The 23756-nt window shown below is 41.2% G+C and overlaps 1 protein-coding gene across 1 annotated transcript; it reads left to right on the top strand.

The window, feature by feature from the left end:
* The first annotated feature begins 2184 nt into the window (after nucleotides 1-2184).
* Nucleotides 2185-3929, top strand: LOC125524325 (putative F-box protein At1g33530). Its single transcript, XM_048689396.1, has one exon. It carries the CDS (start codon nucleotides 2235-2237, stop codon nucleotides 3357-3359), a length of 1125 nt encoding a protein of 374 aa, XP_048545353.1. The 5' UTR covers nucleotides 2185-2234; the 3' UTR covers nucleotides 3360-3929.
* Nucleotides 3930-23756: the final 19827 nt, after the last annotated feature.

Here is a 23756-nt window from a genome sequence, read left to right as displayed (position 1 = left end):
AGACCAGAGCGGACGTAACCTCTCACTGGCGCCGACATTGAAGCGACACGCCATCCGAGAGAGCGCCGCCCGCGCCGCTTCCCGATGCACGCGACTGCTCCACGTTCAAATGACACCATGGTTGTTTGGTCGTCCATCTACCTCCCACATTAATGACACGCGGTTGTCAAGAACCTACTCTGGCCCCACACGTTTGTCCGGCTACCGCCCACCATTCCGCCCGCTATATAAATTGCAGCCCCGACCATAGCAACAGTCATCCTCCTCCAGTCACTTTCTCCTCCCCGCACCACTGCCAACATGGCCTCCTCGCACCCCAAAGTTCTTTGGGACGGACACCGAGCGGACATGCGATGTGTCTATCTCATGGACGCAAATCGGCGCAAGAATGCATCCAGATGGGACAGCGAGCCGACGGATTTTTGGTTTGCGTCGGCGTGTCGGGCTGAATTCATCCATTTCGACCCGGACGGACATGCGCGGACCATTTGCATCGGCGCGATTCAGTTGCCCTAACTATCAAAGAACAAACATACTACAAGGGAATTTGTTGGACAATCAAAAGAACAAAGTAAGGGTCGACACTCCATGCCCCAATATCAATCCACTAGATATGGGAGAAGAGCAAGATGGAAAGTGACAAGGAGGGCATCGGAGGAGGGTTTCTAACCTGAAACATCAGAGTGGATGATGATAAATATGCAAAGGGAGTGTAAGCCAGGATGTTAGTGCCCTCACAATGGTCAGCAGCTCCAGAAACATAAGGACAATGCATCAACTATGACTGCAGATGCAAGCATTCAAAGATATATACATTGCAGCAGTTGGAGATAAGCCTCTATTCCAAATTGGTAGCACCGACAGTGGAGGCGTGGAGAAGGACCATTAGGAGATGGGGTGGGAGCCTCGAGAAATTAAGAGTGTCCAACTAACTAAAAAGGAGAGACTAGAGAAAACAGGCATGCAATCGCATTAACACAACATGGCATAATATGTCAAAAAAAACACAACATGGCATAATAGAATGTGAGACTAAAAATGAACAAAATAACCACTGAATTCATAATTTCTAAACAACAACCATAAAAATGCATGCACCCTTTTCTTATCTGATTGGGGAAATTAAGTACATGAGGTCTCTTCATACGGCGTCTATCTCTCATGTTTCTCGTGGCCAGAATTTGGTTAGTGATTCCTAGCAAAATCTGCGTGAGTTGAGGGTAGAACAGTAGTCTGGTACCCTAGAGGTAACTGAATTATGTAAGAAAGATTGTAATTTGGACCGTCCTTAAGTAATATAAGTTTTTACCCGGAAAATAAAATAAAATGTATGCACCCAACTTAGTTGGAATGTTTGAGCATCATATAGGAAATTGGGGTTTCTTCCGCCGGGCCATGCGACCAAAAAAATGCTAGTATTGTACGAGATTTATTGGACTTAATATTTTTACGTGGTAAAAGTGTTATTAAATGCAGTAGTTGTACGAGAATATACGGAAACTCCAAACACCTTGAAAGCACGCAAGAATGCCTCAAAAAATGTTAGGTTTTTATGTTAATTACTGGATACGCCGTCGTTGTAAAAAATAATTTGCAGCTTCGATGTTATTGTTGTAAACTTTTCATGTCTTACATTATTCTGATAGGGAAACCAGAGTACGCGCAAAAAAATTTGTTTTGTGCGAGAACTGACTGGTTGTTGTTGAGAGAGTTTTTTTTTTGGGGTGCCCTTGAGAGAGTTTTTTTGTTGTTCTTGAGAAATACCGTTGAGAGAAGTGGGCAAGCCAAGCCCAGCCCGTTGGAGAGCAGCCGAATTGCACATCCGCGAGATCTACCTCTCCGCCGCTGCCACAAGCCCACAACTCCATAGTCCTGGCGAGATCTACCTCTCCAGGGTTTTTACCTTAATTACTGGATATGCCGTCATTGTTAAATTTAATTTGCAGCTTGGATGTCATTGCTACAAACTTTTCATGTCTTACATTATTCTGCTAGAGAAAATAAAATTGGAGGCGGTCGTTGAGATTACGCGCAGAAAATTTTGTTTTCTGCCAGAACTGACTTTTTTTTGAGACAATTCTGCGAGAACTGACCGGTTGTCGTTGAAAGGGGCCAAGGACAGCCCAGCGGAGCAGCCCAAATTGCACATCTGGGAGACGAGAGGGAGGCCTACCTCCGCCGCCGCCACAACTCCACCACTCCTGGCATAGATCTCCACCTCCCGGTGAGTGACCATGGCGGAGGCCGCAGGAGCGACTCCTCTCCTCGCTGGCCTCCCGGACGAGATCACCGTCTCGGAGATCCTCGCCCGCCTGCCCCCCAAACCCCTCCTCCGCTGCCGCGCCGTCAGCCCCGCGTGGCGCCGCGCCACCTCCACCCGCGATTTCCTCCTGTCCCACCACGCCCGCCAGCCCGCCCTGCCCCTCCTCTGCAGCCACAGCGACGTCGCCGACGGCGGCCAGTCCCTGGACGTCACGCTCTTCGACCACCGTGCAGGAGTCGCCGCCGCCGACCAGTTCCAGCGCGTCGCGCGACTGAAAACACCCCCCTTGGAAGGGGGGATTGACGGGAGTGAAAGTTTCACTCCCCTTTTCTATCCGGTGGCCTCCTGCGACGGCCTCCTCCTCCTCTCCATCGAGTGTGACCTCTGCATCTGCAACCCGGCGACTCGGCAGTATGCTCCCCTCGAGCAGCTCGATGGCTTCATGACCGTGGGGTTGTACCCTCACCCTCCTACCGGCGAGTACCGGTTGTTGCTGTACCATGAAACAGATCAACGTGCCATCTATGCTTTCTCAATTGGCTCCAACCAGCCGCCGAGGCGCATCGGGCGCCCTGATCCGTTGGCTGGTGACGGGCTTCTGTTCCGTGGTAGCCTGCATTGGCACACTGGCAACCGGATAATGGTATTCGACACCGCCACTGAGTCGTTCCGGCAGATCCGTGCCCCGGTTGCCCAAGAGGACTATGGACGACTGTTTGAGATGGATGACATGCTTGGCATCTTCTTTCTTAATGATGAAAAGACGACCGTTGATATTTTGGTGATGCAGGACTACCAAGGCGAGGTCTGGGCTTTCAAGTGTCGGGTTGAATTGCCAGTTGCCGAGATCAGGGACCGGTGTCAAAATTCTAGCCATATTGAGGAAGTGATGGTTGTTAATGGTGATGGTGAGTTGCTCGTGTTGGTCGGTTTTGAGGACTGGCTGTTTCAGGTTGATATTGATGGCAAGTTGATTGCCAGTTTCCATGCCAGAGGCCTCCCTTCCTATAATATTGTGCACAAGCAAACTCTTGTTCAACATACCTTCTTTCCGACACTCGAGGGTTATGTTATGAATGATTCGCCTTTCATTTGACCAGATGATTATGTTGTCAACGCTTAGGGATATTGAGTGTTGTGGTGTTTCTTATTGGCCTAGCTCTCCATGTCCACATGAGCTGTTGTATGTATCAACTAGATCCATTATTAAGCTTCTTTGTGCTTGGTTGATGAATATAAAAAAGTATGATCAAGAAGCTGTGACTATTAGATGTATTTTCATTGGATTCCTTTTGGGTTGAAGTGGCTGATGTGAGTGTGGATTCTAAAATTACAAGTCATTTGGGTCAGCCTCTGGAAATTTTGCCTATTGATCTGACTCATGTCTATGTTTTCTTGGAACTCAATAATGGTTCCATTGCATCCGGTTAGGTATTGAACCATACTTTTATAATCCCGCTTTTGCGTTGCATCGTTCGGTGTTGTATCAATCACTTCAATTTAGCTGCTAACCACTTTATGTGATCAATGGTTCATCTGGTGTTTGATCTTAAGATAAGCTCGTGAAATGAAACTTGTACTGATAAGCAGAAGAAAGGCTGTCATTGTCCGGCTCAGCTCACAGATTGTGCTCCCCTTTTGATTCTGTAAGTGCCAGCCATGCACTTTTTTTCTTTGACCAGCACAATGTGTATGAATTAGGCCCCCTATGAGCCGGCTTGTTTCTTTTTTATGTAGATAAGTTATGTTCAAGAAGCTCTGGCTGTTTCATGGTTGGGTGAAATTCACTTACTTTTGGGCTGAAGTGGCTAGCATGTTGATGTTAAAATTATTTTGTTGTTTTGGTCGGCGTTTGAAATAGTTGCCTGTCGATCTGCCTCATGTCTCTGCTTGTTTTTCTCTGAAATGAAGAATTGCCTTGGTTTTTGTTGAGTATCCTTCTTTTTCTTAAAGATCATCCAGTGGTTTATCTGGAACCTACTGTGTTATATAAATTCGCAGTATGAAATTCTGGTAATTCAAAAATCAATTCTTGGTGTCATGACTTACCAGTGGGTAAGACTAGATATCTGTCATCTTGTATTCCAGTTTTATTATTTTAGGTACTTTGAACTCAGATATGAATTTATTTCTTTTTCAGGACATGAGAGAGGATCCCTACAACTTGTGAATTTAAGAAGCATAAAAGGAAACAATTAAAGAGAACACAAGGAAAACTGCTGTGAGTAACGTGCACAAGCCCAGTGAACACAATCCACGCAAAAAAGATGATACTAATGATTATCCAAGGTTACCGGGAAATCTGCTGATCTGACTGGCTCATCTGTTTGGCATCTGCTGTTCCCTGGCTCAATGGTGCAAGACTGTAGTGTAAAGTGATGGCCTGATGCTAATATCTCATGTGTTCTCTACAATATTGTAGCCTTTGCCTGTAGGATGTATCTAATGCTTTAACCATCTAATTTCTAACCCATCGCACATCTTCAATCTGCATAATGCATGCGGTCTGTTATGGAATTTGTGTGCATATTCATGCGCCTTTTACATGCACTGTGTTCTCAACTTCTCATTTGTTGTTTCTTATGTTAATTGCAGAACAGATTGTACTTCTCTCAAACAAGGTTACACTGCTCAAATGTTGAAGTTCTAACATGTATTGCATCGCTTTGTTCTGAAATGTAACATCTTGCTTCTATTGCAGCCTCAGCACACGCTTTACATTCAACAATCACTAAGTATACTTGAGTTTAGTGGACTACCAATGTTGTTGAACATGAAAAGGAAGGGATAGAGGCAAGTTACAACATGCATCTCAATGACTTTTGCTATTTGCACTCTGCTAATTCATAGATATTAGATCATCTGGGTTTTTTAAGAAACAATCCTGCTTTCTAAAATAAGTCTGGTTAATTTTTTTTACGATCGACGTGTTTATTACTTCATTTTTATTAAGTGGGATGGTTTATCATTTGCTTACAAGGTAATAACTGTTGGTACACCGCCTGACATCAAGATGTAAATGGAGATAAAACTGATATTCTTCGAATCAAATGGAATGTTTGATAGATGAATCTGCTATTGTACTGTATCCATGTATACATTATGAGTTTCTTGAGAGAACCTGTTCCTTCTAAGGGATGGATTGATAAATTTTATCTTATATTAAATCAAGTCTGACTTGTGATTTACATGTTCAGCTTCATTTGACAAAATGAGGCCTTCACACAGATATTAATGGAGATGGAGTTCTGGAATTTATGTGCATATTCATGCACCTTTTACATATATTATGTGTTCTCATGTGTTGTTTCTTACATTAGTTGCAGAACAGATTGCACTTTACTCAAAGAAATTTACACTACTCAAGCGTCAAAGTTCTTTCATGTATTGCATCCCTTTGTACTGTCAAAAGGAGGCCTTCACACATATATCGATGGATATGGAATTCTGGATCTGTTCAGGTGTATCGAAGTGTCACAATTAGAGGTGCAGTTCACTATTTTCATCTGCAACACTTTTTTTCTGTACAAAGAATACTCTTCTGGCAATTTCCGCTCGTAATTTATGTCCATAAGTTGGAGCAGAACTATGGGGATTTGTTTCTCAACTGTTTGTGTCACAAGGTGTTATGAACAATTATACTCCCTCTGATCCATATTACTTGTCGCTCAAATGGATGTATCTAGCACAGATACATCCATTTGAGTGACAAGTAATATGGATCAGAGGGAGTACTGAATATTTCTACTGGTATATGGTTACTTCTCTGGGAAAAAAACAATGGTCGGGCCAAGTGCAATCTAATTTGTTGTACTGAATTGAGCTACTTCACTGAATAAACAATGGTCATGTGTATTCGCACTTTATTTAGGCAAGCAAAGTATATTCATTTATAGGGCAAGCACAGTTTCAGTTTTGTGCCATAAAGAGAGGAAGTTCAAGTGTGCTGTTCAGAAAAGAGATGTCCATGCGTATAAAGATTGGTGAGTTATGGAGAAAATACACTCTCTAAGGAACACTATCAAGGTTGGGTTTTTTCCTGGATTCTATTTCTTCTACCTGAACCTGAATGTATAGTATGACAGCATATTGTGGCTAGCTGCTGGCTCACCCCTATCAGTTGTGCTTTATCGTGCAACGGATCAAGCCATCAGGAATACACTTAGGTTTATGCACTAAAGTTACTTTCAGGTATTTTGAAACAAAGGTACATCAGATTTAGCGAGACTGTATTTTACATTGTTTTTCATATGTGTCGTCGATCATAATAAATAAATGTGAGAACCATATTACATTTTTTTTCTATTTTACAATACCTTATAAAACTACACTCCAAATATTATTTTTTTGATTTTATAGGGCAGTCAACAAAGATAGGAGTATATGTTGTAGGTACCAAGCATCTGATGTGTCATGTTCACATTAACTTTTTATTCACTGTTAAATACTTAAAATTAGTTCTAGGAATACTTCAATATGTAATATTATGCCTTACTACTGTAGAATACATCTTATACCTTGCACTATTGGCTCCCTTCTCTGGAGATAACTCCTCCCTGTCTTACATGGTCTTGTAAATTTCAGACAAACATATCAAAAATCCTTTTCCCTGTTCTTTTAAATGATCTGTAGAGAAATTATAGTGTACTTATTGTTGGCATACTTTTCTTGCTTTGAGAAGGTGTACAGTTTCTAAGCAAAGGGAATGTTGTGCCTTTTTGTTAACTTGGAATAATACATCGAGTTGAGAAATATGAGTGTCGTATCCCTAAGGTAACGAAGAATTTTAGTTCTCTGTACGACTTCCACATATCTATTTTTATTGATTTTCTTTGCAACCATATGATCGTGTAAACAATGTTTTGGCATTCCACCGTTCTTTTAGGTGTTTTTATCTGAATTCAATTGACGAAAGACAAGAATGCTCTTTGTTGACACCATGATTCCATGGAGTATAATTTCAACTTGCCATATATACTGAAGACAGTTTTCTCTCATATATGTGGTGGTTATACCAAAATTATGATAAGTGCTGTTCACAACAGGTATAGTACAACATTGATGTTCTGCACAGTGATATAACCTAGCTGCATATATCCACATCTTCATTCCAGATACCAAGTCTATCTCCTTTCCTGTTAAACTAATGTACTCAATTGGATAGCCGACACTTCGATTTGTAGCAGATCACCACAACGAAGATATATGTCCTGTTGGAGAGCACAGTTGTTTGGGTGGAAAATATAAAATGTTGGCAGATACTTCATGTAGGTTGTTGCATAAAAACCCACTGTTTCAATGGATACACTAATAACTTTACCTTCTAAAATTCCATTTCATTCTACATTGATAACAATGGTCTGATGCTGAATTTACTTTGGGGTACAATACGTAGGCATGCATTTCTCATATAAGCCATCATGCTGTATGCCCCTTTCGCCTATATTTTTAGAGCAACATGCTAGACCAAGTAGCCTCAAGCTTAGCATGAGATATACATATTTTATAGTGGTTTGTACACAATACATAGATACCGGACACAGTAAAAGCTTTGGAACTATTCCACAAAGAGTAGTCATTGGGTGCTACTTTTGTTTACCTAGGCATCATATTTTTCATGTAAAAAAAATGACCCATGCCATTGGATTACGCTCCACCCCTTTTTAGGAAACATTCAATAGAAAAGGACTAGGATTTATATGGTTCCCATAGTTTGCTTGAAGGTATGTATGGATTTACATAAGAGTTCTTAGATTTAAGAAAATGGTGTGGATGTCTAAAGGATCATTTTTCTTTGCTGATTTTTTTAAAATTATTATGATAATATTAATTAATAGTTTTGGTTTTCTTTTTACTAGACCACAAATTACTTTGTCTGCTATTAAGTATAAATGAAAGAAATGTTATGTAATTGATTATTGGTTGTAAGTCAAAATGGCATGTCAATTAAGGAAGCACAACTAACTAAAGGAAATCTCCTTTCCCATGCAAGACCAGTACTTTTTTATTTTCAGTTAGACGGTTGCTCTAACAAATCAGAACGTGATTGAATTTATATGTCTCCTTTAAAATGATATTCATGCTGTACACGTCCAAGGGAGATCTGTGATACTACATTACACTTGATCGACACTTAGGATTTGGAGAGAATATTCCCATGGTCAAAAAATTATTTTCCAGAAGGTTGTTAAATATCCAGAGTTCACATGTCCATTTTTTATATTTTGCTAGGTTCAGTTTAATATGTCTAAAATACCTTCAAGGGTTCCTAAGTTTTGTATAAAACATAAAAAATGCATGTTTACTCGCAATAACCTTTTTGTAGTCGGTTGCTTCCTCTGGTAGTATATTTGAATTAAGACAATTTTGTATATGAAACATTGATATTCTCAAAATTCTGATGAGCTTGGTAACCGTCGGCAGTGGTGCCAATTTGTTAGATATTGGTTATATAAACTCCCAACAATGTTATATTATGTAACAGTATGAAAAATTAATACACTCGATACTTTTATCAACTAACCCTTACGAATGCACGGCTAGATGACTAGTATATATTAGTTCGTATCTATTTCTAGATTCACAAGTTTCTCGGGGGTATGGGTTGGATGGCCTGGGGCAATGCGGTCGCGCGCGAATGGCCTCGGCAATGCGGCCGGGGCGACGAATATATCCATCCACATCCTCCGGAAAACTCGAACCTATTCTATTATGGAGACGGCTCATGATCGATTGTCTAGCTGACAAAATGGGCAGGGCAGGCTATCTTGTTGCGGACTTCAACTGAACTCTCAGTTTGGGAGCATTATTTTTTTCTCTCCTTTCAACATGTCCCCATCTTGTAGTAATAATTTTGTTGCTTTTATTGAAAAGTCAGTGGGAAATGCAGATGCCGGATTATAGAAGAACTCCCCCAATTGGTTTAAGTTGAGCGCTTGAGCCCTCTTCGATAAGTTAGATTGAGGCACACAAATTGACACATTTACTATAAAACATAATGGTTACTTTCGACAAACTTGACCTCAGTGGGGCAATTTTGCTGGGAGTTGGTGCTTTGAAAGTAGCGCAATAAAAGCCGAAGATATGAAGGGTCCGTAGTGGGGCCCACAAGACTTGAAAAAGAACAAGTATACAATGGACAAAGCGAAACCCCTCCCCATGTGGCAAAACCTGGAGATCCGTAGGAAGATTAAAATGTGGTATTTTGGCTGGAGTGAATATCGATGTGTTAGAAACAATTAACTGGGAGATATAAAAATTTTTGTAACTGGATTAGTTAGAAACAAACATAAGACTTTATCATTGCGATTATATCTGTATATGGCTCCTATTATGAAGAAGAAAAGCAACAGCATGACATGTTTCTAAATAGGTGAGGGCCTCCTAGTGTTGGTGGTGATTCTTACCTTGTGAGAAGACAAGAAGACGCAAGTAGTGGTAAGAAGATAACGTATGAGTTGGGCCGAGAACACAACCCGCAGGTCCACCTTGTACATAACTCTACTATGTTCCGGCAAGATCGAGGCAAGCGCGCACTAGCTATAGCTAAGGGTATGTACAATGGTGCTATCTTAAGAGTGCCACGTAGGATAAATGATGAGGTGGAGGAGAGAGAACTCGTAAAAAAAGGCTTGTCTTCTCTTATTTAAGATAAGACAAGAGATGATCTCTTAGCACAATTTGTCTCACCATATTTTAGGGAATTGCTAGTTATTGAAGATAAGACTAAGATATAACCCATTGTAGACATACATTTTTGTCATCTCTAGATTACATGCAAGACTTAAGATAAGACTGTCTTATCAATCATTGTACATGCCATAAATCACTAGTGGGCTTCTCTTGTTTCAACACACACTAGGAAAAACGGGCACTTGTAGCCAGTTTTGTGGTAGTGGATGCCGATTTGATCAAGACCGTCAGTACTCTTGTGTAGATGGGAGTGTTACAATTGGAAGGTTAGTGACGGTATCCTTGCTGATAAAATGCTCGAGGGTATGAAGTTGATTCTAGCATTGTGATTAGTAACAACTTCCTATGGTACTGCCATCAGATCATGATGTTTCATAATGGTTTCGACCCACCCTCTCATTCTCGGTCCCTCTTATTCCATAATGTTCTCACACTATTATTTTGTTCTTCTCTTGTATCCCCATCCCGCTAGCTAGCATTATCACCCCCTCTCTTATTTGTGGACCATTCAACAAAATGATAGTAGCAGAAATGAGTGTTTCATCCAACACATTTATGAAGAGAGTTTTACGCCAAGCGTGGGTATATCCGGGTAAGGATCAAACAATAACGTATATGGTTCAAACGTGGGGAAAGGTTGATGGATGGCTAAAAAATACAATTAAGCATTGATTCCTGTCCAAACATCACTCCTTTATATAATGATGCTAGAGTAGCCGCATTTTGAGAGCACTTGTGTGCTACCCTTTTTGTTGGTTGTCTGACTAATTTACTGTTGTACGCTTTTGGTTGTTGACATTAGGCCAGTTGTTAATTCGTTTCACATGTTCGGAGAAGGTTCAAGGTGAATGGCAGTTGGGGATCGTAAACCATGGGTTCTGGAAATGAGATGAACTTGCGTCCGTTTTACTGTGTGAAAATGTTGTGTGGATAACCAAGTAGTAAAACGTAGCTATCCTCTTCTGTCTTCGAGCCTCACGCCTGTCTACATCCTTTTCGCTTCTCTCCTCCTCCTCCTCTTCTCAGTATGTAGCACTTGGTTGTTCCTGCCTCACCTCGTTTTCCAGGGTTGACCTCTTCCCAACACCCCGACAAGCCAGCGTGACCTTCCCTCGTCGTCTTCTTCTCTTCTCTCAGCCGACAAACCACCTTTCTTACCTATGCGCTTCACCACTTCCCTGGCACCTCCCCGAGCGACATCATCGACCCCCCTCCCCACACCACCCCATCATCAACATCATCGTTTACTTATTGTCATGCATTTTTTTAGACAATTCGCAAAGCTTTATTACGCCGTCACCAGTTGAACAGGGACGAAGGAGAGCTTCCCGGGGTAGCCTAACCACACACGGCGGCCCACCCCTAGTTTCAATGCATGCTTTGCTAAATTGTGAGCCTCCACATTGGAGCTCCTAACCTCATGAACAAAATTACAAGAAATAAAACTGCTAGAGTAGTCTATGATTTCATGCACGATCGCTCCATATTCCGCTCCGTTCTTCTGCTGTATACTATCGATCACCTCCTTGCAATCAGTGGCTACGTGGATAGACTGAAGTTGGAGATCTTCCAACAGTGCCAAAGCCTCCCTCACCGCCAAAGCTTCTAAGGTTGTTGGGTTGGTAATCGCTCTGAAGCCCAACGTTGATGCCCCCAAGAACGCACCTGCCTCATCTCTAGCTATTGCGGCAATGGTTCCAACCCCTCGCCTCTCTGCAACTGCTGCATCCACATTGAGCTTCGACATATTGTGCGGGGGCTTCAGCCATTGCTTCGGTCTCTATATCTGGCCACTTGTTCTTGTCGAAAGAACCTTTGTCTGGGTCTGGAAGTCGGAAATATATCAATGTATGAAGAGATGTGTAGGAAAAGGAGATTGATGGATATCCTCATAGACTGCTTTCCCTCTTTGCACTCCAAACAGCCCATAGTGTGATTGCCATCTTCATAAACTGCTCTGAATTCAGTCCTTCATTTAGGGCGAACAGCCACTGTCGCGGGTCATCGTTGTTGTGTTGACATATCTTCTGGACTAGATCCTCGTCCGATAGTGCCCAAACGCACCGGGCGTTGGTGCAGTCCAACATCGTATGTCTCCAAGAGTCTCGGGCGCCACAAAGTTTGCAGGCCTCAGAATCGCTCATGTTTCTGTGTACAAGTACATCAACTGTCGAGATCGAGCTTCTAGCCAGTCTCCACAGGAAAATTTTGATCTTTGGTGGTAGCTCGACTGCCCATAGCGATGACCACAAACTGCTATCATGATCCTCCTCATCTATCCACGACTCTCTCGTGATCTTTGTATGCATGATCAGCCTATACGCCGATCTAACTGAGAAACCCCCTTCTTCTCGGCGCTCCATGCCCAAAAGTCAGAGATATTTCTTGTGCACAGGGGTATGCTGAGAACTGCCTCAGCATCGATTGGTAGGAATACCGACGTGACGAGTGCTTCATTCCATGTGGCGGTTGCAACGAAGATCAATTATGAAACCATAATCGGTGGCGTTGGGATCCTCTAGGAGATCGGCCTCATCATGCCCTGTTTTGGCAGCCAGCTGTGGCTCCAAATACGTGTGGTTTGTCCATTCCCAATACGGCGTATGATCCCCAGTCTAAGCATGTCCCGTCCATCCAAGACCGCCCTCCAGATCTGAGACGGCCTCCCACCAAGTTGTGCATCCAGCAGCATGGTCTCCAGGAAGTATGTCGCCTTCAAAATTCTCGCACTCAAGGAGTCAGGCTCTGTAAGTACTCTCCGGGCTTGTCTGGCAAGCAAAGCAAGGTTGAAAATTTCCATATCACGGAATCCCAGACCGCCCAAGTGTTTTGGCCTTGTCATGACATCCCAGGCCACCCAGCTAGGCTTTCTCTTGCCCGCTTTACTTCCCCACCAGAACTAACGAATAATAGATGTGATGTTATCACATAGGCCACGAGGAAGTCTGAAACAAGCCATAGAGTAAACCGGCAAAGCTTGGGCCACCTCCTTAATGAGTACCTCCTTGCCTGCAGCCGATAATAGTTTTTCCATCCAACCTTTCACCTTTTCCCAAACCCTATCTCGGAGATATCTGAAAGTACCCATCTTCGATTGCCCCACATCTGTTGGCATTCCTAAATATCGGTCGCTCAAAGATTCATTCTAGACATTGAGCATGTTTTTGATATTATCCCTCACAAGTTGCGGGCACCCTTTACTGAAGAAGATAGAGGACTTGTTCTGATTTACCCTTTGTCCGGAAGCACTTCAATACATATCCAATAGGTTTGACACCTCTGCCACCCCCTATACACTCGACTTGAACAACAACAGGCTATCATCGATGAAGAGAAGATGGTTGACAACCAGAGCTGTGGGTGCCACCTTGATACGTCCATTTTGCATCATGCTTTTATATCAATATTTATTGCATTATGGGCTGTTATTACACATTATGTCACAATACTTATGCCTATTCTCTCTTATTTTACAAGGTTTACATAAAGAGGGAGAATGCCGGCAGTTGGGATTCTGGGCTGGAAAAGGAGCAAATATTAGAGACCTATTCTGCACAACTCCAAAAGTCCTGAAACTTCACGGAAGATGTTTTCCAAATATATAAAAAATACTGAGAGCAAGAACTTCACCAGGGGGGCCACACCCTGCCCACGAGGGTGGGGGGTGCGCCCTACCCCCCTGGGCGCGCCCCTACCTCGTGGGCCCTCTGGTGGCCCTCCGGTGGCCATCTTCTGCTATATGGAGTCTTTCGATGGGAAAAAAATCATAAGCCATCTTCTCGGACGAAACTCCGCCGCCACAAGGCGGAACCTTGGCGGAACCAATCTAGGGCTCTGGCGGAGCTGTTCTGCCGGGGAAACTTCCCTCTCGGAGGGGGAAATCATCGCCATCATCATCACCAACGCTCCTCTCATCGGGAGAGGGCAATCTCCATCAACATCTTCATCAGCACCATCTCATCTCAAAACCCTAGTTCATCTCTTGTATCCAATTCTTGTCTCTAAGTCCGGGATTAGTGCTAGTAGGTTGCTAGTAGTGTTAATTACTCCTTGTAGTTGATGCTAGTTGGTTTAATTGGTGGAAGATCATATGTTCAGATCCTATATGTATATTAATACCCCTCTGATTATGAACATGTTTATGCTTTGTGAGTAGTTACTTTTGTTCATGAGGACATGGGAGAAGTCTTGCTATTAGTAGTCATGTGAATTTGGTATTCGTTCGATATTTTGATGAGATGTATGTTGTATCTCCTCTAGTGGTGTTATGTGAACGTCGACTATGTGACACTTCACCATTGTTTGGGCCTAGAGGAAGGCATTGGGAAGTAATAAGTAGATGATGGGTTGCTAGAGTGACGGAAGCTTAAACCCTAGTTTATGCGTTGCTTCGTAAGGGGCTGATTTGGATCCATATGTTTCATGCTATGGTTAGGTTTACCTTAATACTTTTGTTGTAGTTGCGGATGCTTGCAATACAGATTAATCATAAGTGGTATGCTTGTCCAAGTAAGGGCAGCACCCAAGCACCGGTCCACCCACATACCAAATTATCAAAGTACCGAAGGCGAATCATATGAACGTGATGAAACCTAGCTTGACGATATTCCCATGTGTCCTCGGGAGCACTTTACATCATATAAGAGTTTGTCCAGGCTTGTCCTTTGCTACAAAAGGATTGGGCCACCTTGGTGCACTTTATTTACTTTTGTTACTTGTTGCTCGTTACCAATTATGTTATCACAAAACTATGTGTTACCACTTATTTCAGTACTTGCAAAGAATACCTTGCTGGAAACCGCTTATCATTTCCTTCTGCGCTTGTTGGGTTCGACACTCTTACTTATCAAAAGGACTACGATAGATCCCCTATACTTGTGGGTCATCAAGACTCTTTTCTGGCGCCGTTGCCGGGGAGTGAAGCGCCTTTGGTAGGTGGAATTTGGTAAGGAAAACTTTATATAGTGTGCTGAAATTTACTGTCACTTGTTACTATGGAAAGTAATCCTCTGAGGGGCTTGTTCGGGGTATCTTCACCCCGACCAGTAGAGCAAAGAGTTGCTCCGCAACCTACCGAACCTATTGAAACTGAAAATGAAAAAGAAAAATGATTGCTTTGAAGTTCCTGCGGGTATGATAGAAAAACTACTAGCTAATCCTTTTTTAGGAGATGGACAAAACATCCTGATGAACTTTTGATATATGTGGATGAAGTTTGTGGATTATTTAAGATTGCAGGTGTACCCGGAGATGTCGTTAAGAAGAAGGTCTTCCCTTTATCTTTGAGGGGAGATGCATCGACATGGTATAGGCTATGTGATGATATGAGGTCTTGGAATTACAAACGATTGAAATTGGAATTTCATCAGAAGTTTTATCCTATGCATCTTGTTCATCGTGATCGCAATTATATATATAACTTTTGGCCTCGCGAAGAAGAAAGCATAGCTCAAGCTTGGGGGAGGCTTAAATCAATGTTATATTCATGCCCCAATCATGAGCTCTCAAGAGAAATGATTATTCAAAAAATTTATGCTCGGCTTTCTGGTAACAATCGCACCATGCTTGATACTTCTTGTGCTGGCTCTTTTATGATGAAGACTATTGAATTCAATTGAGATTTATTGAAAAGAATTAAACGCAACTCTGAAGATTGGGACCTCGACAATGGTAAGGAGTCAGGTATGACACCTAGTTTTGATTGTGTTAAATCTTTTATGGATACCGATATTTTTCGTAAATTTAGCACTAAATATGGACTTGACTCTGAGATAGTAGATTCTTTCTGTGAATATTTTGCTACCTATATTGATCTCCCCAAGGAAGTGGTTTAAATATCATCCTCCCATAGAAGTAAAAGTAGCTGCACCTATTAAAGTTGAAGAAAAGACTATCACTTATAATGATCCTATTGTTCCTACTTCTTATGTTGAGAAACCACCTTTCCCTGTTAGGATAAAGGATCATGCTAAAGCTTCAACTGTGGTTCGTAAAAGCAATATTAAAACATATACACCTCCTGAGCAAAGTTAAAGTTGAACCTAATATTGCTATTGTTAAAGATCTCTTATCTGATAATATTGATGGGCATGTTATTTATTTCTGTAATGAAACTGCTAGAATTGCTAAACCCCATGATAAAGATAAACCTAGACCTGTGGTAGGCATGCCTGTTATTTCTGTTAAAATAGGAGATCATTGTTATCATGGCTTGTGTGATATGGGTGCTAGTGCTAGTGCAATACCTTATTCCTTATACCAAGAAGTTATGCATGATATTGCACCTGTTGAGATGGAAGATATTGATATCACAATTAAACTTGCCAATAGAGATACTATTTCACCGATGAGAATTGTTAGAGATGTTGAAGTCATGTGTGGGAAAACTAAATATCCTGCTGATTTTTTTGTTCTTTTTCGCCACAAGATAGCTTTTGTCCCATTATATTTGGTAGACCCTTCTTGGACACTGTTAATGCTACCATAGATTGCAAAAGAGATTTTGTTACTATCGGTTTAGATGATATGACTCATGAATTTAATTTTTCTAAATTTAGTAGACAACACCACGAAGAAGAATTACCTAGTAAGGATGAAATTATTGGTCTTGCTTCTTTGCCGTACCTCCTAGTGATCCTTTAGAACAATATTTGCTAGACCATGAAAATGACATGTTTATGAATGAAAGAAGGGAATTAGATGAAGTATTCTTTAAAAAGGAACCTATTCTGAAAAACAATTTACCTGTTGAAATCCTAGGGGATCCTCCCCCACCCAAGGGTGATCCCGTGTTTGAGCTTAAACCGTTACCTGATACTCTTAAAATATGCTTATCTTGATGAGAAAAAGATATATCCTGTTATTATTAGTGCTAACATTTCAGAGCATGAGGAAGAGAGATTATTGAAAACTCTGAAGAAGCACCGCACTGCTATTGGGTATACTCTTGATGATCTTAAGGGCATTAGCCCCACTCTATGTCAACATAAAATTAATTTGGAAGAAGATGCTAAACCAGTTCGTGATCATCAACCCCGGCTGAATCGTAAAATGAAAGAAGTGGTAAGAAAGGAGATACTAAAGCTCCTTCAGGAAGGTATAATTTATTCCGTTGCTGATAGTCAGTGGGTAAGCCCTGTCCATTGTGTCCCTAAGAAGGGAGGTATTACTGTTGTTCCTAATGATAAAGATGAATTGATTCCTCAAAGAACTATTACAGGTTATAGGATGGTAATTGATTTCTGCAAATTAAATAAGGCTACTAAAAAAGATCATTACCCCTTACCTTTTATCGATCAAATGCTAGAAAGATTGTCCAAACATACACATTTTTGCTTTCTAGATGGTTATTCTGGTTTCTCTCAAATACCTGTGTCAGCCAAAGATCAATCAAAGACTACTTTTACATGCCCTTTTGGTACTTTTGCTTATAGACGTATACCTTTTGGTTTATGTAATGCACCTGCTACCTTTCAAAGATGCATGATGGCTGTATTCTTTGACTTTTGTGAAAAGATTTGTGAGGTTTTCATGGACGAATTTTCCGTCTATGGATCTTCTTTTGATGATTGCTTGAGCAACCTTGATCGAGTTTTGCAAAGATGTGAAGAAACTAACCTTGTCTTGAATTGGGAGAAGTGCCACTTTATGGTTAATGAAGGTATTGTCTTGGGGCATAAAGTTTCTGAAAGAGGTATTGAAGTTGATAAAGCCAAGGTTGATGCTATTGAAAAGATGCCATGTCCCAAGGACATCAAAGGTATAAGAAGTTTCCTTGGTCACCCCGGTTTTTATAGGAGGTTCATTAAGGACTTCTCAAAAATTTCTCGGCCTCTGACTAATTTATTACAAAAACATATACCATTTGTTTTTGATGATGATTGTGTAGAATTATTTGAAATACTTAAGAAAGCATTGATCTCTGCACATGTTGTTCAGCCACCTGATTGGAATTTACCCTTTGAAATTATGTGTGATGCCAGTGATTATGCTGTAGGTGATGTTCTAAGACAAAGAGTTGATAAGAAACTAAATGTTATTCAATATGCTAGTAAAACTCTAGACAATGCTCAAAGAAATTATGCTACTACTGAAAAAGAATTCTTAGCAGTTGTATTTGCTTGTGATAAGTTTAGACCTTATATTGTTGATTCTAAAGTAACTATTCACACTGATCATGCTGCTATTAAATATCTTATGGAAAATAAAGATGCTAAACCTAGACTTATTATATGGGTTCTCTTGCTACAAGAATTTGATTTGCATATTGTTGATAGAAAAGGAGCTGAGAATCCCGTTGCAGACAACTTGTCTAGGTTAGAAAATATGCTTGATGACCCATTACCTATTGATGATAGCTTTCCTGATGAGCAATTAAATGTCATAAATGCTTCTCATAATGCTCCATGGTATGCTGATTATGCTAATTGCATTGTTGCTATGTTTATACCACCTAGTTTCACATACTAGCAAAAGAAAAAGTTCTTCTATGATTTGAGGCATTACTTTTGGGATGACCCACATCTTTATAAAGGAGTGGATGGTGTTATTAGATGTTGTGTACCTGATCATGAACAGGAACAGATCCTACGCAAGTGTCACTCCGAAGCTTATGGAGGACACCATGCTGGAGATAGAACTGCACATAAGGTACTGCAATCTGGTTTTTATTGGCCTACTCTCTTCAAGGATGCCCGTAAGTTTGTCTTATCTTGTGATGAATGTCAAAGAATTGGTAATATTAGTAGACGTCAAGAAATGCCTATGAATTATTCACTTGTTATTGAACCATTTGATGTTTGGGGCTTTGACTATATGGGACCCTTTCCTTCCTCTAATGGATATACACATATTTTAGTTGTTGTTGATTACGTTACTAAGTGGGTAGAAGCTATTCCAACTAGTAGTGCTGATCATAACACTTCTATTAAAATGCTTAAAGAAGTTATTTTTCCAAGATTTGGAGTCCCTAGATATTTAATGACTGATGGTGGTTCACATTTTATTCATGGTGCTTTCCGTAAAATGCTTGCTAAATATGATGTTAATCATAGAATTGCATCTCCTTATCACCCTCAGTCTAGTGGTCAAGTAGAATTGAGTAATAGAGAACTCAAATTAATTTTGCAAAAGACTGTTAATAGGTCTAGAAAGAATTGGTCCAAGAAACTTGATGATGCATTATGGGCCTATAGAACTGCATATAAAAATCCTATGGGTATGTCTCCGTATAAAATGGTCTATGTAAAAGCATGTCACTTACCTCTCGAACTAGAACACAAGGCTTATTGGGCTATTAAAGAACTTAATTATGATTTTAAACTTGCCGGTGAGAAGAGGTTATTTGATATTAGCTCACTTGATGAATGGAGAACCCAAGCTTACGAAAATGTCTAGTTGTTTAAAGAAAACGTTAAAAGATGGCATGACAAAAGGATACAAAAGTGTGAGTTTAATGTAGGTGATTATGTATTGCTATACAACTCTCCTTTAAGATTTTTTGCAGGAAAGCTTCTCTCTAAATGGGAAGGTCCTTACGTTATCGAGGAGGTCTACCGTTCTGGTGCCATAAAAATCAACAACTTCGAAGGCACAAACCCGAAGGTGGTGAACGGTCAAAGAATCAAACATTATATCTCAGGTAATCCCATAAATGTTGAAACCAATGTTATTGAAACCGTAACCCCGGAGGAATACATAAGGGACACTTTCCGGAACGTTTCAGACTCCGAAAAGGAATAGGTATGTGGTACGGTAAGCAAACCGACTCCAAAACAGTTTTTAAGGCAATATTTCTCCGTTTTGGAATATTTAGAAAAATAGAAAAATAAGCAGCAGTTCGGGAAGGACACGAGGGATCCATGAGGGTGGAGGGCGCGCCCTACCCTACTGGGCGCGCCCCCTACCTCGTGTGCTCTCCGGACTCCGTTTTCGTACACAATATGTATTTTGGTTGGTAAAGATTCATTATATAATCTCCCAGGGGTTTTGACTCCCGTATCACGCAAAAATCTCCTGTCTTTGTTTCGAGCTATTTTTCTGACAGATCTAGATTATCATGGCGTCTCCAAGTGCTCCCAAGGACAAGTTCTTTGAGAAGGTCATCAACCCTTACCTCGCGGAGGTTCAGCGACACCCTCAAACCATTGAGATGCGTGATGGGTTGCTGCACATCCGTGATGCTGAGGGACCGAAGGGGTCCGGAAGCGTGGAGACGAGGCTCGAAGCAATGGAGCAACAAGTTTTCAAGTGTCAGGGGATGGTGGAGCATGGACACAACTCCAACCACATGATGATCGCAGAATTCACCAACAAACACAAGCTGGATGCCGACAACATCAGGGTGACCATCTTCAAGCTTCACGAGAAAATTGAGCACCTTCAAGCTCAAATTTATGACCTGCAAAACCAAAACTATGAGTATGAATATAGATTCAAAAGGATGAGTTTGGCTGCAGATTTGAGGATCCTGGAGACTCGGTCATCTTTCTATGATGGTGAGCCTATGCCTTGGAAGAAGGACGACAAGCCTACGCCATCAACAAAATCACCACCGTCTCCATCAACAAAGAAGAATTGAGTATCTGGTATGGGCACTCCACTTAGCAACTGCCAAGCTTGGGGGAGTGCCCGGTTATTGTATCACCATCACTTTTATCTTTACTGTTTTTCTTAGTTTGATCCTTTTGGTAATATCTTGATCTAGTAGAATAAAAGTTCTTAGTATGATCTAGTCGTGAGTTTTGCTTTATTATCCTTCTATGTAATCGAGTCCGTGAGCTATATAATAAAGATTAGTGTTGAGTCAAGGGCTTGATTATTTTTCCATGATCCTAAGTGAATAAAAGAAAAGAGAAAGAAATAAAAAGAAACAAAGAGATCATGTGAGTCTTATGGAGAGTAATGAGCTCACATAGAAAGAGTATGATGAATAAAAGTTGTTGAGGGTTGACAAACACAGTTTTGGTCATCGTTGCAATTAATAGGAAGTAATAAAGAAAGAGAGGTCTTCACATATAAATATACTATCTTGGACATCTTTTATTATTGTGAGCACTTATTAAAATATGACATGCTAAAGAGCTGACATTGGACAAGGAAGACAATGTAATGGGTTATGTTTTCTTACATCTGAAATAAATTATATTGTCTTGGATCTTCCAACATGATGAGCTTGCCTTTCCCCCTCATGCTAGCCAAATTCATTGCACCAAGTAGAGATACTACTTTTGCTTCCAAATACCCTTAAACTAGTCTTGCCATAAGAGTACACCATATCTACCTATGGATTGAGTAAGATCCATCAAGTAAGTTGTCATCGGTGCAAGCAATAAAAATTGCTCTAAATATGTATGATTGATTGGTGTGGAGGAAATAAGCTTTATACGATCGTGTGATATGGAAGTAATAAAAGCGACAAACTGCATAATAAAGGTCCATATCACAAGGGGCAATATAAAGTGACGTTCTTTCGCATTAAGATTTTGTGCATCCAACCATAAAAGCACATGACAACCTCTGCTTCCCTCTGCGAAGGGCCTATCTTTTACTTTTATCTCCTACATTGCATAAGAGTCATGGTGATTTTCACCCTTCCTTTTTACACTTTATCCTTTGGCAAGCACAATATGCTGGAAAGATCCTAGTATATATGGCTAATTGGATGTGAGTTTTCATGAACTATTACTGTTGACATTACCCTTGAGGTAAAATGTTGGGAGGCAAAACTATAAGCCCCTATCTTTCTCTGTGTCCGATTAAAACTCCATACCCATAAGTATCGCATGAGTGTCAGCAATTGTGAAAGACTCTATGATAGTTGAGTATGTGGACTTGCTGAAAAGCTCTTATACATTGACTCTTTCCTATGTTATGATAAATTGCAATTGCTTCAATGACTGAGATTGTAGTTTGTTAGTTTTCAATGAAGTTTACGATTCATACTTGATATTGTGATTGAATTATTACTCTAGCATTAGAGATTATATGACAAATAATTATATGAGTTGTTGTTCTAAGAATGATCATGATGCCCTCATGTTCGTATTTTATTTTTTATCGACACCTCTATCTCTAAACATGTGGACATATTTTTCGATTTCGGCTTTTCGCTTGAGGACAAGCGAGGTCTAAGCTTGGGGGAGTTGATACGTCCATTTTGCATCATGCTTTTATATCAATATTTATTGCATTATGGGCTGTTATTACACATTGTGTCACAATACTTATGCCTATTCTCTCTTATTTTACAAGGTTTACATAAAGAGGGAGAATGCCGGCAGCTGGGATTCTGGGCTGGAAAAGGAGCAAATATTAGAGACCTATTCTGCACAGCTCCAAAAGTCCTGAAACTTCACGGAAGATGTTTTCCAAATATATAAAAAATACTGAGAGCAAGAACTTCACGAGGGGGCCACACCCTGCCCACGAGGGTGGGGGACGCGCCCTACCCCCCTGGGCGTGCCCCCTACCTCGTGGGCCCTCTGGTGGCCCTCCGGTGGCCATCTTCTGCTATATGGAGTCTTTCGATGGGAAAAAATCATAAGCCATCTTCTCGGACGAAACTTCGCCGCCACGAGGCGGAGCCTTGGCGGAACCAATCTAGGGCTCTGGCGGAGCTGTTCTGCCGGGGAAACTTCCCTCTCGGAGGGGGAAATCATCGCCATCATCATTACCAATGCTCCTCTCATCGGGAGAGGGCAATATCCATCAACATCTTCATCAGCACCATCTCATCTCAAAACCCTACTTCATCTCTTGTATACAATTCTTGTCTCTAAGTCCGGGATTGGTGCTAGTAGGTTGCTAGCAGTGTTAATTACTCCTTGTAGTTGATGCTAGTTGGTTTAATTGGTGGAATATCTTCAGATCCTATATGCATATTAATACCCCTCTGATTATGAACATGTTTATGCTTTGTGAGTAGTTACTTTTGTTCCTGAGGACATGGGAGAAGTCTTGCTATTAGTAGTCATGTGAATTTGGTATTCGTTCGATATTTTGATGAGATGTATGTTGTCTCTCCTCTAGTGGTGTTATGTGAACGTCGACTACATGACACTTCACCATTGTTTGGGCCTAGAGGAAGGCATTGGGAAGTAATAAGTAGATGATGGGTTGCTAGAGTGACAGAAGCTTAAACCCTTGTTTATGCGTTGCTTCGTAAGGGGCTGATTTGGATCCATATGTTTCATGCTATGGTTAGGTTTACCTTAATACTTTTGTTGTAGTTGCGGATGCTTGCAATAGAGGTTAATCATAAGTGGGATGCTTGTCCAAGTAAGGGCAGCACCCAAGCACCGGTCCACCCACATACCAAATTATCACAGTAGCGAACGCGAATCATATGAACGTGATGAAACCTAGCTTGACGATATTCCCATGTGTCCTCGGGAGCGCTTTACATCATATAAGAGTTTGTCCAGGCTTGTCCTTTGCTACAAAAGGATTGGGCCACCTTGGTGCACTTTATTTACTTTTGTTACTTGTTGCTCGTTACAAATTATCCTATCACAAAACTATCTGTTACCACTTATTTCAGTACTTGTAGAGAATACCTTGGTGGAAACCGCTTATCATTTCCTTCTGCTCCTCGTTGGGTTCGACACTCTTACTTATCGAAAGGACGACGATAGATCCCCTATACTTGTGGGTCATCACACCTTTACCCCACTGAGTGCCGATGATCAAGAACTGATTTTTAAAAGGCACGAAAGGCCCTCTGCTGCGATCAAGAAGAGGTAGGGGACATCGGATCTCCCTGTCGGATGCCACGTGAAGGCAAAAAACTCTCAAGTCTCTC

Source organism: Triticum urartu, chromosome 7 (assembly GCF_003073215.2).
Source record: "Triticum urartu cultivar G1812 chromosome 7, Tu2.1, whole genome shotgun sequence".
Taxonomy (NCBI): Eukaryota; Viridiplantae; Streptophyta; class Magnoliopsida; order Poales; family Poaceae; genus Triticum; species Triticum urartu.
The sequence above is the reverse complement of the archived record's forward strand: the minus strand, read 5'-3'. Positions and strand labels throughout refer to the sequence as shown.

Coding starts and splice junctions, on each gene's coding strand:
- LOC125524325 (XM_048689396.1), top strand. CDS start 2,235: ATGGCGGAGGCCGCAGGAGCGACTCCTCTCCTCGCTGGCCTCCCGGAC.